The 14010-nt window shown below is 38.9% G+C and overlaps 1 protein-coding gene across 1 annotated transcript in view; it reads left to right on the forward strand.

Moving 5' to 3' along the window:
• Positions 1 to 2464: 2464 nt before the first annotated feature.
• Positions 2465 to 14010, forward strand: part of PLCB4 (phospholipase C beta 4) — a 93769-nt gene continuing 82223 nt past the window's right edge. Inside the window, exons 1-4 of the mRNA XM_009282559.2 lie at positions 2465 to 2557; positions 6143 to 6223; positions 6528 to 6587; positions 7937 to 8080. Of these exons, the coding sequence (XP_009280834.1) occupies positions 2474 to 2557; positions 6143 to 6223; positions 6528 to 6587; positions 7937 to 8080 (369 nt within the window). The 5' untranslated portion in view covers positions 2465 to 2473. The remainder of the gene's footprint in view (positions 2558 to 6142; positions 6224 to 6527; positions 6588 to 7936; positions 8081 to 14010) is intronic.

Here is a 14010-nt window from a genome sequence, read left to right on the forward strand (position 1 = left end):
GTTAACAAAGCCTGTGAAGTCAGAAAACAGCTTTCTAAAGCTGTGTTTCTCTAAATTTAGTTTTGCTGTAAGAACAACCACTAAGTTCTCAAGTTGTTGTGATTATACTGAGCTACCATGTGAAGTCTGTGAGCTGTATAGAACAAGAAGCCATCATGCTACTGCAATGGGATGGCTGTCCTGTTATGCAGCTTCCTCCATGGAATAAGGCAAAAGCAGCTCTATAATGATCTAAACTGGAAGAGACCCTAAAATTGTAAGTGTATTTTTAAAAAATAACAAAAATTCAACAATTTGGCACATTCCCTGAAAGGATCTCAAAACATCTCATGGTCCTCATGAGGAAGATATTATTACTCTGTTACAGAGTGGTAAGAGCCAAATGCACAGGGCTGGCAAAAAGAAAAGGAGGCTTTTGATAAGATGCTAATTGTAGCTGATCGCTTCTTGGCCCTAGTTCCTTGTCCTCTATTTTGTTCAAAGCATCTCTTCATTGGGGGGGGGGGCGGCGGAATATAGATAAGCAGTCTTAAATATTGTTTAGCCTCTTTTTTTTTAATTGGAGAGTACAGATATGTTATTTTGTTTTCATCCCATTTTCAACAAAAGTGAACCCTTAATGGTGAGCTAGATAAGTATATAGATATATATAGGTATATGTAACTGTCAAATTGTATTTTTGATAGTTATGGAGAATGAGTTCATTTATCTTATTCCTAAGGCTTTGGAAACATGCTATGTATTTTTGATATTCCTGTATCAATGACCAAAAAAGGGCAGGAGGTAGAGATGGGCAGCATCAAAATGTATTTTGCATTTTTTTAGTAGTAAGGATATTTTTTTGGTAGAAAACTATCAAAAGTAACTGTTCTTAAAGACGGTGTTGGGCAGAGTCTTTTAACAGTATCCCCCGAGTTCTTTTGTTCTTGTTGTTTTTCTTGTTAGAACATTTTTGATACGAATGAAAACAAGACAGAGAAGGAGGATACTACAAAATTATTTACTTTTTTTTTTTTAACACTTGCATCTATTCTGGGTTTAAAGTTCAGTCAAAGTAGACATTTCTGTCTAAGAACATTGTGGAAGCATTGTTACCTAATTGGTAATATTTTAGTCTGCTATTCAGAGTTTTGGCATACAAAAACATTACAAAGATGGTTTGTATAGCATAGATTACACAGGCTGTCGTGCTCTCCCTTGAATTTTATGTATGCTTTTTATTCTTCACACTTAGGCAAACTTTGGTTGGGCTGGGTGCCTGCATTGTAACAAAGTAAGAGCTATACTGGTTACGCTTAGCCCTGTATCCTGCTGCTGGAGATGATCAATAGTAGATGAACGTTGTCAGTTGACTGAGGGGGGCTAGGGCAAGCAGACAAGAACAGGGTAAGGTGGTGTTCACCTGTGAGACAGGTGGTAGCGTGTGGGGTCAGATTATTGTGACCGTGTGCTGTATTCATCCTCAATGTACTGTTTCACAGAAAGATTTGCTGACATCTGTGAGTCAGTCTTATCTTGCTGCTGCCAAGTGTATTCCCTCTCATGCAAGACTTTCTGGTCCAGTGTATAAAGGAATAACCAAGATACTGTGTGTCCTAGATGGCATTAGTGAGCAGGAACAATGCAGATGCACTTTACTTCAGATAAAATGAACTTCAGTATTTCAGAGTACGTAGTTGGGACATTTTCTGGTTGTAAAGCGGCATAACCTAGAAGGCACCAAGGTGCTGGAAAGGATACTGAATAATTCGATAGTCTTTATTGTAAGGTCTGTATGTTATGACTTCTGTATTATATTCTAAATTAACAGTTTTGTTCACATTCCTAAACTTGAAGAAATGCATAATGCTACTAGCTAATTTTATTTAATGTCCTATATCCCTAACCAGTTTTTTCCCCTATGAATTTTGACCTATATATTATCCATATCTTGAGTTATGTATAAAATACTACTGAAAATACCCAGGACTTTATTTACTACAAATGTGGATTTTGAAATACAGAACACAGAGGAAAAATGTGTTTTGCCTATGTAGTATACAATTTAGAATGTTAAAAAAAATAAGATCTATGCAGGATCTGGAGTTTTCCTGTAAAAAAGAAGCACTCGTGTATATTACAGGTTGTGGTATTCTGTGTCACCTAGGGCTGCATTAATCCCAGCCTCATTATACTCTAGAAGTGATGTAGCAGATATTTAAACTAAAGCAATGTTACAGTGCAAGTGGTTTTCCAAATAATTCGGTTCAGACACACATTTTACAAGTATTTTTCATTTTAAAGTTATGAAACAAAAATACTCTTTATGAGGAAAACTCTAGATATGGAAATGCACTGTGACTTTTTAATACTTCTGTGTGAAAGGAAAAGCTAGAAGTCACTTTTTTTCCTGCTTAGACTTTGAAATATTCCTTTTAAAGACAGTAATTGAACTCTGCTTTTTCATTCCATTTCAGGTTTTTATTCTATAATCATGGCAAAACCTTATGAATTTAACTGGCAGAAGCTAGTTCCCTCTTTTATGCAAGATGGAGCTGTGTTTGATAGGTATGAAGAGGTAAGAGGCCAGTTGCATTTCATTTGCTATTCTCTTTTAAATATGTAGATGTTACAGAATATTTCATGTTTTGCTTTCATTGTACGCAAATAAACTTTCAAATAACTCCAGAAATGTGTGTGGGGAGGAAATACCAACACACTTTATTGCTATACAGATTTTTGCTTTTAAAAGGACTAACGTTAAAATATATTTAATCCCTCTGATTTGAAATAAGCCCTGAGAAAGAGAAAGGGAGATTTGGATCAAAATATCTGTAATGTGCATAAAGCTCTCATCTTTGCAGATTCATAAAGCGCATTACCGAACAAACTGAATCCTTCCATTTTTTTGTACATCTATCAAATGGGGGAGGAATATGTCTTTTTTTAATATATAAACTGAGGACCTGCATCTCACAAGGGAAAGTAAGAGAAAGCAAAACATTTATATTCTGATTCAAATGCATCATTTGAGATCTGGAGTGGTTTTATCTCCTTTATAAAATCATCCTGTCTCTATCTGAAATACAATTACTATGTTACCGCTTTCAGCTGTGCTTTAATCCAAATCTGTTAAAGGAATGCAAAACAGGACATTTTACACAGACAGTTGAAATAAAGTGCTGAGACATTTACCTTATACTCAGCATTGATATGCCTGTGAGAATAATTTTATCGGGGTCTATTTTAATCTTGTTTGGACAGGAAATCTCTAAAAGTTGAAGGTATCTCAGTAAGTGCCTTCAGGGATATTAGTATTTTCCTCTTTTGAAATGTAAGTAAAAGGTATTTTTTATCATGAGGACTGCCAAGATAGGGATAGCTTGTATACCGTGTATTTTCAGTTTTGGGGACAGATAAACTAAGAAGATACTAGTGGACATTGAATTCCTTAGAAAGGAAGTTCATAAAAGCTTTATTTTTCTTCAGCAAATACTGCTCCAGAAACATTAAAAGGCTTTCACTTAGGTAACTAATTGTATATTTTATCTGCTATTTTACAGGAATCATCAAGGGCTGTAAAAAACCCCAGTGACTCAGAAGTTAAAATCTGTAGCCTGTAAACAGTGAGCACTTGATGGTGTGGCTGTTTGATACTGTCAGATTTATGATATACGTGGGCTATTATTTAATTGTGTTGTGGCAGTAACTAGATAGCCTACCCAAGAGAGAGACCATTGTTTTAGGAATGCTATGCAAACATAGCAAGATCCAATCCCTATACTATAGGGCTTGCAATTTTCAAGAAAAATGCTTCATATCTAGGCTTCTAATTTTCATGGAAATTCTGTGCTTAATTCCCCCCCCTAACAGACAGGGCACGTTGGGGAAAAGAGAAATGGTAAGTGAACTAAGGTCATACAGCAGGTCAGTGCAGAAAGGGCGTTCAGGAATCCTGTACAGGGTCTGGGTGACTGAACAGCTCTAGTACAGCATGAGAGGTCTTTTATGTGCCCAAGTTTCATTGAGTGGCTAGAAAAATTGGGGTCATTGTCATGTGGAGCAGTGTCTTGATCCATCTTTTGCTGATAGATGAGTCCCTTAACCAGAAGGATTACCAAATTATGGAAATATATTTTGAGCCAAGCATTATCATGTTTGACTGCTGAAAAGTCTGAGTCTAGAACAGGGTTATCTCAGGAGAATATGGGAGATAAAAATCAGACGTGATTAGGAATCTTACTGGTAATGTTGCATCTACGTGGTCTGATGACAGGTGCTTTTTTTTACCATACAAGATGATAAATTGCAGAAGAAGTAAGTTGATGAATAGAGTCAAGGCTAGGGTGGAACATCAACATGAGTGCAGTTTACATAGACACCTTTGTGAAAATGAAATTTTTCGTATATCAAGAGCTTTTTGATAGATGAATGACAAAAAACTGCCTGCCTTTTATTGTGTGAGTAATCTTTCTGGGAAACGCAAGAGACACTCATTTTGATTGGTAGCTAGCTGCATTTTTATATGAAACAGGACTCCAAGGGCTGTAAAACTAGTAAATCTGAGGTGTCTGCAACAAGTAGGTTTCATGAGGGATGAGCGCTAGGGTGAAGGCAGGAAAATAGAAGTTATGGTGGAGAAAGATGGGCAGAGCAGTGCATGCTGGAAGCTCATGCATAATGGTGTTGGCTCAGACTGAGCTGCAGCAACTTTATACTTCTATCTGTGCTCCCCTGCCTGTAAAATTAACATAGTTGTTTGCTACTTGGATGGAAAACTGCAGTGTGTCAGTCCTTAAAACTTGTAAATCTCATTTGAAGACCTAAAATGTTGTCCAGAAGTGGTAGACACCATTCAATAATTAATGTGTCCAGGGAAAAGGAGCAATTATCCCAAACACAACGTATCCCCTTTGGCTGTGCACATCTAGGAGGGCTCAAGGACGTTACCCAGCTGTGGATCCAGGAACTTGCTTGACTTCATGCTCAGTGTCAAGTCAGGATAAGACCTGACTGGAATGTGACCATTCCTTAGCCCACCCGATGCCCTTGTTCCACGGCAGAGGCCAAAAAGGCACGTGTGGCTGCCCCCCGATGTCCTGCATCCCGGGTCAGGCTGGGGGCCTGCCTCAGTAACCCAGTCGACCCAAGTCTATACTGGATTGACTTACTGACTTAAAAGCATGCTCCATGGATTTGAGGGCATTGGAGTTTTTACCTGGTTTTGTTACCTAAATTCAAATTGTCCTGTATGCAAGACCTTTTGCTGTGAAAATAGCTGTGTAAATTCATGTGCTTGCTGCCCTTGCTACGTGCACAGGAGAGGACATGGGATTTCAGAAAGGTACCTCAGTCTGACATGGAACAAAGCACCGATCTCTGAAACAGTAAGCCGTGCTGTAGCCTGCACACATGCTTGTTGGTTTTCAATTAAGGAAGTCAGGAAGTCCTGGATTCTTTTTTTCTTTAAAAAGTGATTGATTCTGCACAGTGTTATCTTGCATTTTAGCTTAATTTATGATGTGTTAATTGAGGCTAGAGGTGTGTGGAGGAAATTTCTTTTTTAATTCAGCTAATCTGAATTTTTGCCTTGTCTAGTCTCTTTGGTATACCATTCTTTCTTGATTTCTCTACAAATCAATATTCTTCAAACTCTGCTTGCCAGATACTCTGGCTTCAAAATGCTCGCGGCATGCATACTGTCAGTCTAACATAAAAGTGCTTCCCAAATTCTGAACGTTAACATGAAATGTGGTCATTTGATCCTGAAGGTAGTATTGGCAAATTACGTATTTTTAACCTTTACATAGTTTGAAGCATTTAATTTTCAACAATTTTTTTGAAGTTCCATTTCATTAAGGTTTTTGATTAGGTAAGAATCACTGCTTTTATTAAACAAAACAAATCTTTCTAGTTGCAAAGAAGTAGGAAAATATTAATTAAGTGCAACCTAATGTCTCAAATGGCATCAAAAAGACAAATCATTAAAAATGATCTTTTTTTTTAAAAGCCTGCCTCCCTCATTTCTGATTGCTTTGGGAATAGCAAATTCTCCAGGAAGGTATTTGGGGAGAAATGTAACAATCTTTTATTTTTGAACAATAAATAAATTTGACATTTGCCAAACTGACTAAAATAATGGTCTGTATTTTCTTTTCTATAGGAATCTTTTGTCTTTGAAAGCAACTGTCTCTTCCAAGTGGATGAATTTGGCTTTTTTCTGAGCTGGAAAAGTGAAGGAAAGGTATATTACAATTATGTCAGGAATATGTATTAGATATTACTGCACTTGGTTTATATTCTGGCTAGTTTTTAAAAAATCTAAAATATTGTGTTAGTTTACTTACAAAACTCCGTAGTCCTATTCTTTTAGAATTGACAGAAGTGAAGTATTTTAGAGGGAATTAACTAATACAAAAGGGAAATATACTGTTTAGTGTTAATTAACAGTGTTTTCAAATAAGATTCATTGTTTATTTTTGCTGCAATTCCTAATGGAGCCATGTGTCGACAGACCTTTGAACTTGTACCTTTTTTTGCCATTTCAGGAAGGACAGGTATTAGAATGCTCCCTGATCAACAGTGTTCGTTTTGGAGCTGTACCAAAGGTACTCTATAGTTAGTTTATACTCTTCATTTAAACAAAGAATATTTAAACTGAAGGTGAAATGCAGGATGAAGTTCATTTCTTTAAAAAATACCAGCAACACAGCTTTTCTTTTGCAATCCCAGTCTAAAATTTTAAGTTTTAAAGTCAAGTAATTTGGTGTGATTGCAGTGGGAAGGTTCTGTCATCTGGTCTTTCTGATGGAGTACAGTGCTCAGCTTTCAGGGTGTGGTGAAAGCTGAACAACGGACATTAAGAGCACTTATCAGGAGTTTTTAATTATTTTGTAACAGTGTATTGTGATACTTGTTTTAGAATATGAAACTTTTTTCCCCAGATACCTAAATTTTGTTCCTATCTGTTTAAAATTTCTTGTATCTTCTTGCTCCATTGACATAGAACGTAGAAAGTTTTGTTTGCATCCCTCTTTATACAGTTAGATGGGCAGGGAGGGCAGCTGGTCACTGTCTGCCATTTTGAAGACTATCAACAGAAGTACTAGCTAGGAGTTCTGGAGAAACCAAAACTTTGGAAATATTTGGAAATATTTTCAGTGGTTTTCTTCAGAAGGAATACGTAGAATTTTCTGAAGTGAATTGTGGGCCTCCCTCCTCCAGGGCTTCAGTTCAGAAGATTTGTTGTGAAGTAAGATATCTGTTAACACCTCTGCATTTCCACTTTCATGTGTTAAGTGTTTCTGTGTTAACTGTAGATAACTATCTCTTAGTAGTTCTCTTGGGAATCCATAGACTAAAATCTTTCCCCCATAGAGAAGGGGCATGAGAAGTGGTGGTGCAGACAACCCCATGCTTCATGTGCTGACAACCATACCAATATGCTTCAGACTTCACCTCTGTCTTTACATAGGTAATTTGCTCTTTATGCCCATTAAATTTGTAGCCCTTGACCCTCAGCAGAGATACCAGCTTGTACGATGTGTCGTTAAGAAACAGCCAAAAAGTCACACAGATCATAACTCTTGGTAACTATGGACTTAACTAGATTGGAATAATTTACTTAGAGATTAATACTGTTGCTCTATTTCCAGTCCTTGGAGTGATTAATTTTTCTTTTTCATGATGAAAATATATGTAATTTCTAATTTAGCTTTCTAAAATATATTTAAAATACTTCATTTACTTCTGAGTTCTCACAACTGTGTTCCTAATTGTTAGAATATATGGGTTTTCAGGTTTACACACAATAATTCTAAGTGAAAGCACTCATTTAAGATGATTGGCAAAGGTTTAAAGGTGTTAATGTATATGGAGGTGGAAATGCATCTTTACCATAGTGCATTGCATAACAAAAGTATTGCAAATGTAACAAGTTATTTATTCTGTTTAACAGGATCCCAAAATACTAACTGCACTTGAGGCTGTTGGAAAATCAGAAAATGAGTTGGAAGGACGGATAGTGTGTGTTTGCAGTGGCACAGATCTGGTGAACATCAGCTTCACTTTCATGGTAGCGGAAAACACAGAAATAGCCAAGGTATTTCACAATTAAACAGCGTGTGGGAGTTAGGGAAAAAAAAAAAAAAGGAGAGCTCCTCAGCAGTACTGGATTGTTTTTCCTGAGTAAGTCAGCCTGTTTGGCTGACTGAAATACCTGTTTTACTGTCTGCTGCCACACTGCAAAGGGACAGCAAACATCCATTTGGAGCATTCTGTAACATGTCTGCATGCCATGGTGAAAGGAAATAGTGACTTTATCAGCCTCTGCATGCATGGTGATTTATCAAAAGTAGACACTGAGACCATTAAATACAGGACACGGCATTCCCTCAGCTGTTCAGTATCTCTGTGTTGGGCTTGTACAGCAGACTATGTGATGATTATGCAGTGGATCTGTAACGCACAGGGATGCTGAAGGGAAGTGCAATTACTTTCATTTTCCCGGTGGGTGGAGCTCAGCCCTCCAAAATTTTGTTCAGCGATAACCGAATTATATTGTGTGGTTCATATTATTTGAAAAGACAAAAGCAGGAAAGAAAATTCTCTACAGTTAAGGGGATTCCAGTGTACGCAGGTTCTTTTCTGTTTCCCGTTGACATGGAACAGTCTTAAGAAAACAATGGTGCTTTTTACACGTCATCTTTCCTGAGAGCTTAAGATTGCAGTTCACAATGCAAGTTCTGTGGCTCCACCAAGGCCTGGTACTCGATCTATCTGCTGTAAACTGCTCTGAGAAACCTGATCCAGAGTACTGATAGTATGCTACTAGCTTAGATCCAGAGATTCAAGGGTTTTTAAAAATACAAATTTTTTGCTTTTCTGATTGTATGTACTTACAGTGTATTATAATCTGTTTTGCCTGTGAGATAAACATTGAACAGTGATCAGTAACACACTCCTGCTAAATCCCCTCCTTTGAAACTGAATTTTCTGTTTGCTGAATGCGGCATCACTAAATCCCTTGGCCAGACCTGGTTGATTTTTCATTGCTTTGGATCCATACCTCTTTAAACACTGGTAGTACTGAGTAAACTCCATGATAGGAGAAATACTTGTATAACTTACATGGGTACACTAAATTGGTTTTACTGTGTGTATTTCCAGCAGGCTTTCAGGGAAATAACATGCCACAGTTATGTTTTGAAAACATTTAACAAGCAAAGGAAAGGAGATGCTGGCAGCGTTCACTTTCATACTTAACCCAACAGTGTCTCTGACTTATTCTGAAAACAGAAAGTTGGAGTAATTTTTCTTAGCCACCTTAGATCTCAATAAATGGTATTAGACTAATTGGTTTGTGAGGAGTATGTTGGCCAGTTACATAGACTGTCATAACAGGTGAGCTAATTATACTGTCTGAAAGATCTATTGCTTCAGTAACTGCCAAGATGCTTATTAAAAATGCTGTGTCATGCTGCAGTCAGCTTGTGGGTAGGCTCCGAGAGGCCCATAAATGGGAGAGTCCTGCATTTGGGAGTCTTTCCACTAAAGTATATATCCAGAACTTGTCAACAATGGTGATCCACCTGATCTGATATGTTTGAGGCACAAGGGAGAGGGTAAAGTAGATCAAGCCAAAAACAATGTAGAGCTTTCTAAGTTGCCTTTGCTGGGGATAATGGGCATATAGGGAGTAATTTGGCCTGTACTGTATTGGCCTTTCGTATATGGTAAGTACATCGACTTGCTACTATAATTCTGTGCTAAAATAAAATTTTCTAGGAGTTACTTGCGCATAGAGCTGTTCCTGCTTAATTCTTCCTGTTTTGTTCATGAGAAGACATCTTTCTCTGGGACATAGTAAATCTCCTCTAGAAGAAGTGAGTCTTTGCGTGGCATTAAGTAGCTATGCAACTACTAACTGCAGTTTAAAATAGGCCTTGATTTAATCCATGTTCAGAAGTAAGCCCTCCTTGTAAAATGACAGAGGCAAGAGTTTGGAGAAGAAGGGGCAATGATTGTAACTTAAACAGCCCCGATATGTGTAAGGGGTGCATCTGTAGTGGTTTCTGCTGTTTCCGCCCCGTTGCCGTGAGGAAGGCGAGCATTACTTGCTGCAGATCTTTTGTCCCTTCTTCCGATAAACCAAGGTCAGGATTGGTTGGCACCTGATTGGGATATCTTAAAACAAGGGAATTTGGTGACAGATCCAAACAAAAAAGCCCAGAGCCTTTCTGCCCAGAAGGAGGGCAAAAAGGTATTCTGCTTCTGTAGATAATATTTTACAGTTTGACAAGAAGTAATTGTTACTCACTGAAGCCTGGGTTATAATGGGACTGAGTAACCATGACAAAGAAGGAAATTAATGCAGATTCCTGGCTTCTTCAGGCTACCCATGTAAGGAGCGGTATTGGTGGGAGGCAGATGCTGCCAGGTGGATAGGACAGGGTGGCAGAGCGTGGGGGCAGTCCCTTCGGGGTGCCCCGACTGTGGCAGGTGAGCATGCACAGAGCTGCTGCCCGCTGTGGGCAGTGGTGAACTCTTCCTTCCAGGCAGGGCTTGTCACAGGCTGTCCGTTGTGACACTACTGTCATACTGTCTACACTGGGACAGCCCCATGTTCCTCTGCCTCTTGTTGGCAATGTGCTCAGCAGGTCTGGCCCAGTCATCGCTGAGCTCCAAGTGTAGCTATTCCAACAACAAGAGTGTGTTTATTATCTCTCCACTTGTCTCCAAGCTCCAACTCTGGTATTTACATTCTATCTACTTAAATTTTATTGGTATTTTCAGCTGAGAAATCGGTTTTCATTTCCACTCTTAAAACAAAACAACCACAAAATAGGGTGTACTATGTCTCTGATTGCAAGCAGCTGTCATGGTCCACCCCTAAAGAAACTCCACTGTGATAGTAGAGAGTGACTGTAAAAGGTGGAATTTAAAATCTAATGTTTGGAATCCTGATTAAATCAGGTTATATAAATTACTGTGAGCTAAAATTAAAACACACATATTAGAGGTGTGAGCATATGTGTGTATTTTTCTTTTTACTTCCCAGATGGACTTTTTGTGACCTAGTAATCTGATAATCTGCTTTCCTCAATCTAGGACATTTGAAAAGGCCAGTGAGTATTTGGGGTCAAATTTCTTTAGTGCAGAAGCAATGTAGTGCTGATGTGAGGCCTTAGCGCATGGCATGTAGGCTGCCTAGCCAAAGTTGGCATAAGTCCAACAAAGCTTTTGTAGTTTAGCAACCCAAAATCTGGACTTTCTGTCTTCTTTGCTCATCCGCTTTGGTAATGCATTAAGGAGTTTAACTTAAAAGATTAACCTAAGTCAAGTCAGCTCTTTTTACATTCTTTAATATTACTGCATACCAGGGCTAAATTTGTCCTGGCAGGTGTTCTCTTCTCGATCCAGCTGCGTTGTTGGGAAGGACCATCTTTCCAGCTGACAGTTTCTGCCCTTCTGCCAGAAAGTACTGTTCCTACTGCCCCACTGGCAGAGGACTTTATGTGAACTTTATTAGGGGTGAACACTCCTAATTCACTTCAAGGAAGAGCCATAGGGTTAAGCTCACATCGCCTATTTAGGGGCAGAGCTCACACCAGTGTTCAGGATAACCTGGCGCACACCATTCCCCTGACAGTAGGTAGGGATGGGAGCAGCCACCGGGGAGACAGGGTGAGGAGGAGAGTGGAGTAACCTTTTATACTGGCATAGCTGGATTCGATAGAAAATAGATATTTTCTACAGGTGTGTTACTCACTGAATCACACATTAGTGGCTAACCTGTGAGGCACCAGAATGAATAGCACGTGCTGAAATGTTTTGTTACTCATATGCTGGCAAACAACATAAAGGGTAAAATGCAAGCTTTATCATACAGCTGCTAATATGGTGTTGAAGATGACTGCAGTTGAAAGCATTTCATTTTGACATTCTTAAACTTCTCAGCTTTTCAGCTGGAATAGTATTTTTCATTTTTAAATTTATTTCAGTTTGTTTAAAATGGTTAAATGGACCACCATGTTTTTGGTAAGATGAAGCACTTCAGGTGGATCGTTTTTGTTGCTGTTTATACCATATGGCTCTTTTTGACTTAAAGTTCCGTTTCAGTTGACCCTGATTTTTTTTTTTTTCCCCCCATGAAACAAGCTGTTAATTGTTTGCCCAAATCATATTGCTAGGAGGGCACTAGAAGGTAGCAGAAGATTCCCACAGGAATATCCCACAATCACATTGCAGGAAAGTTCTGTTTTTCCATAGCTTTAGTTTGTTTTGATGTTTCAAAGCAAAACTTTCCAAGAAACCTGCAGAACATACTTGATCAGAACTCTGAAAGTCTACTGCTGTTCTCTGTGTCCCATTGTGTTAGTATGTGGCTTATGTCTCATAACCTACATGATAAACATTTCTAAACTAGGACTGTCTTAAATATATGACCGCTGCTTACATGTTCAGGTAGCCCTGTGCCAAGTATGTAATACCATGTTCTCTAGAGAAATTTTCATATGCTAGCCAGTCTGCAGTTAAGCGTCTGTGATTTCAATGTGCTTGCTTTTCTGCTTTTTCATGTTCTTTCTTGGCTATGCCACTTGGAGTTACCAGTAAATTGAAAACTTCAGCTCTGGTTCTCCGTAGCCAGGAGGTAGATTTCACTGTGTAAAGCTCCACTATGTTTGTCTTAGTCTGTATACAAAAGCAGCCAAAGTGAGTTTTCCAGCCACTTTCAGAGTAGACCCCTCCAATGCTGGAAAAGTCGTTCCGGGGTGGAAAGCTTTGTTGAAGGGTGGAAGCAGTCTGGACACATCAGGCGACTCCCAATACAGAGTGCTTGTGTGAGCCTCGGCTTTCCAGGTGAAATACTTGAAAGTCAGAAGAGCCCCTTTTATCTTTGTAACAGAATTTTCACAGCAATATCCTGCAAGTCTGTGCTGCGGTTGGTCAGGTAGGGGATAGGTTTTACACTGTCACTAGTCTAGGCTCCTTGCTTTTGCTGTCTCATATGTTAGAGATATGGCAATTTTCATAGGACAGAAATTACTTCTGAGACATCTGCGTTGAGAGAAGAGGGACATCTGCTGGTCACAGCATCGCTGAATGAGGGCAAAGAACCAGGGAATCCTGCCAGGCCGTGTCTGTCTTGGTAAGAGTTGGGAAACATGGTTCTGTTCTCCGTGGGTTTCCTGAACCTTCAAGCTGTCAAGCCCTTGACTCTGACAGCCAGTCACAGGCACTGAATACCAAAATCAGAGGGCAATGCCTCCTTGCCTCCCCAGCGTTCCCGGTGCTTGAATTAAGTAGAGTGCAACTGTGGAGAGACTGCACTGAAAAAGCGAAGGTAAAATCATCTCAAGAGGTCTGGATAATACTGACCTCGTCTATAAATAAGCCATGGATGACCTTGTCTAGAATTTCATGAGCTGTAGGTTACAGTGATCTTTAGCCTTTCATAATTTTTGCCCTTTTTAACCCTCCTAAATGAGAGGTTAATGGCTAAAAGAGAGGTCAAACTGATCTGTGCGCCCTGCCACTGCTGCCTGTGTTTCATCGATGAACCCCAGCTAACGCACAGTCACTAAGTGCCTCAGAAGCATTTGAATACTACAGCAAAAGCTGAGAGAGTGCTTCTTCGATCAATTTTTCTTGCTCCTTCTCCTTATAGAGATATCTGATGATGTTGGATCTTGTTAGAGAAAAACAAAACAGTCTTCTTATTCCAGCTTGCAGTGTACTTAGATTTTGGCCTCTTGTGTCAGCCTAAGGATCTGTGTTTAAGGTGTACTTGTCTTTGGGTTTGTTTCTTTTCATGATGGTTGTTTCTCTAGGATTAGATAGCAGGGCCCAGATTCCTCTTTTATATGAATCTGGAATAATTCTTGGTATATAGAGAGCCATTCAGGAGTTACATTGACAGATTAAAAGTCCTGAGTTGTATTTTGAAAATCGGAAAATATTTAGCACTAGCATCAGTAAGAATCAAACGTATCCTGTATTTCTATTAAAAACATTTTGTAACTCTACTTT

This window comes from Aptenodytes forsteri, unplaced genomic scaffold (assembly GCF_000699145.1).
Source record: "Aptenodytes forsteri isolate BGI_AS27 unplaced genomic scaffold, ASM69914v1 Scaffold5, whole genome shotgun sequence".
In the NCBI taxonomy this organism is placed as follows: domain Eukaryota; kingdom Metazoa; phylum Chordata; class Aves; order Sphenisciformes; family Spheniscidae; genus Aptenodytes; species Aptenodytes forsteri.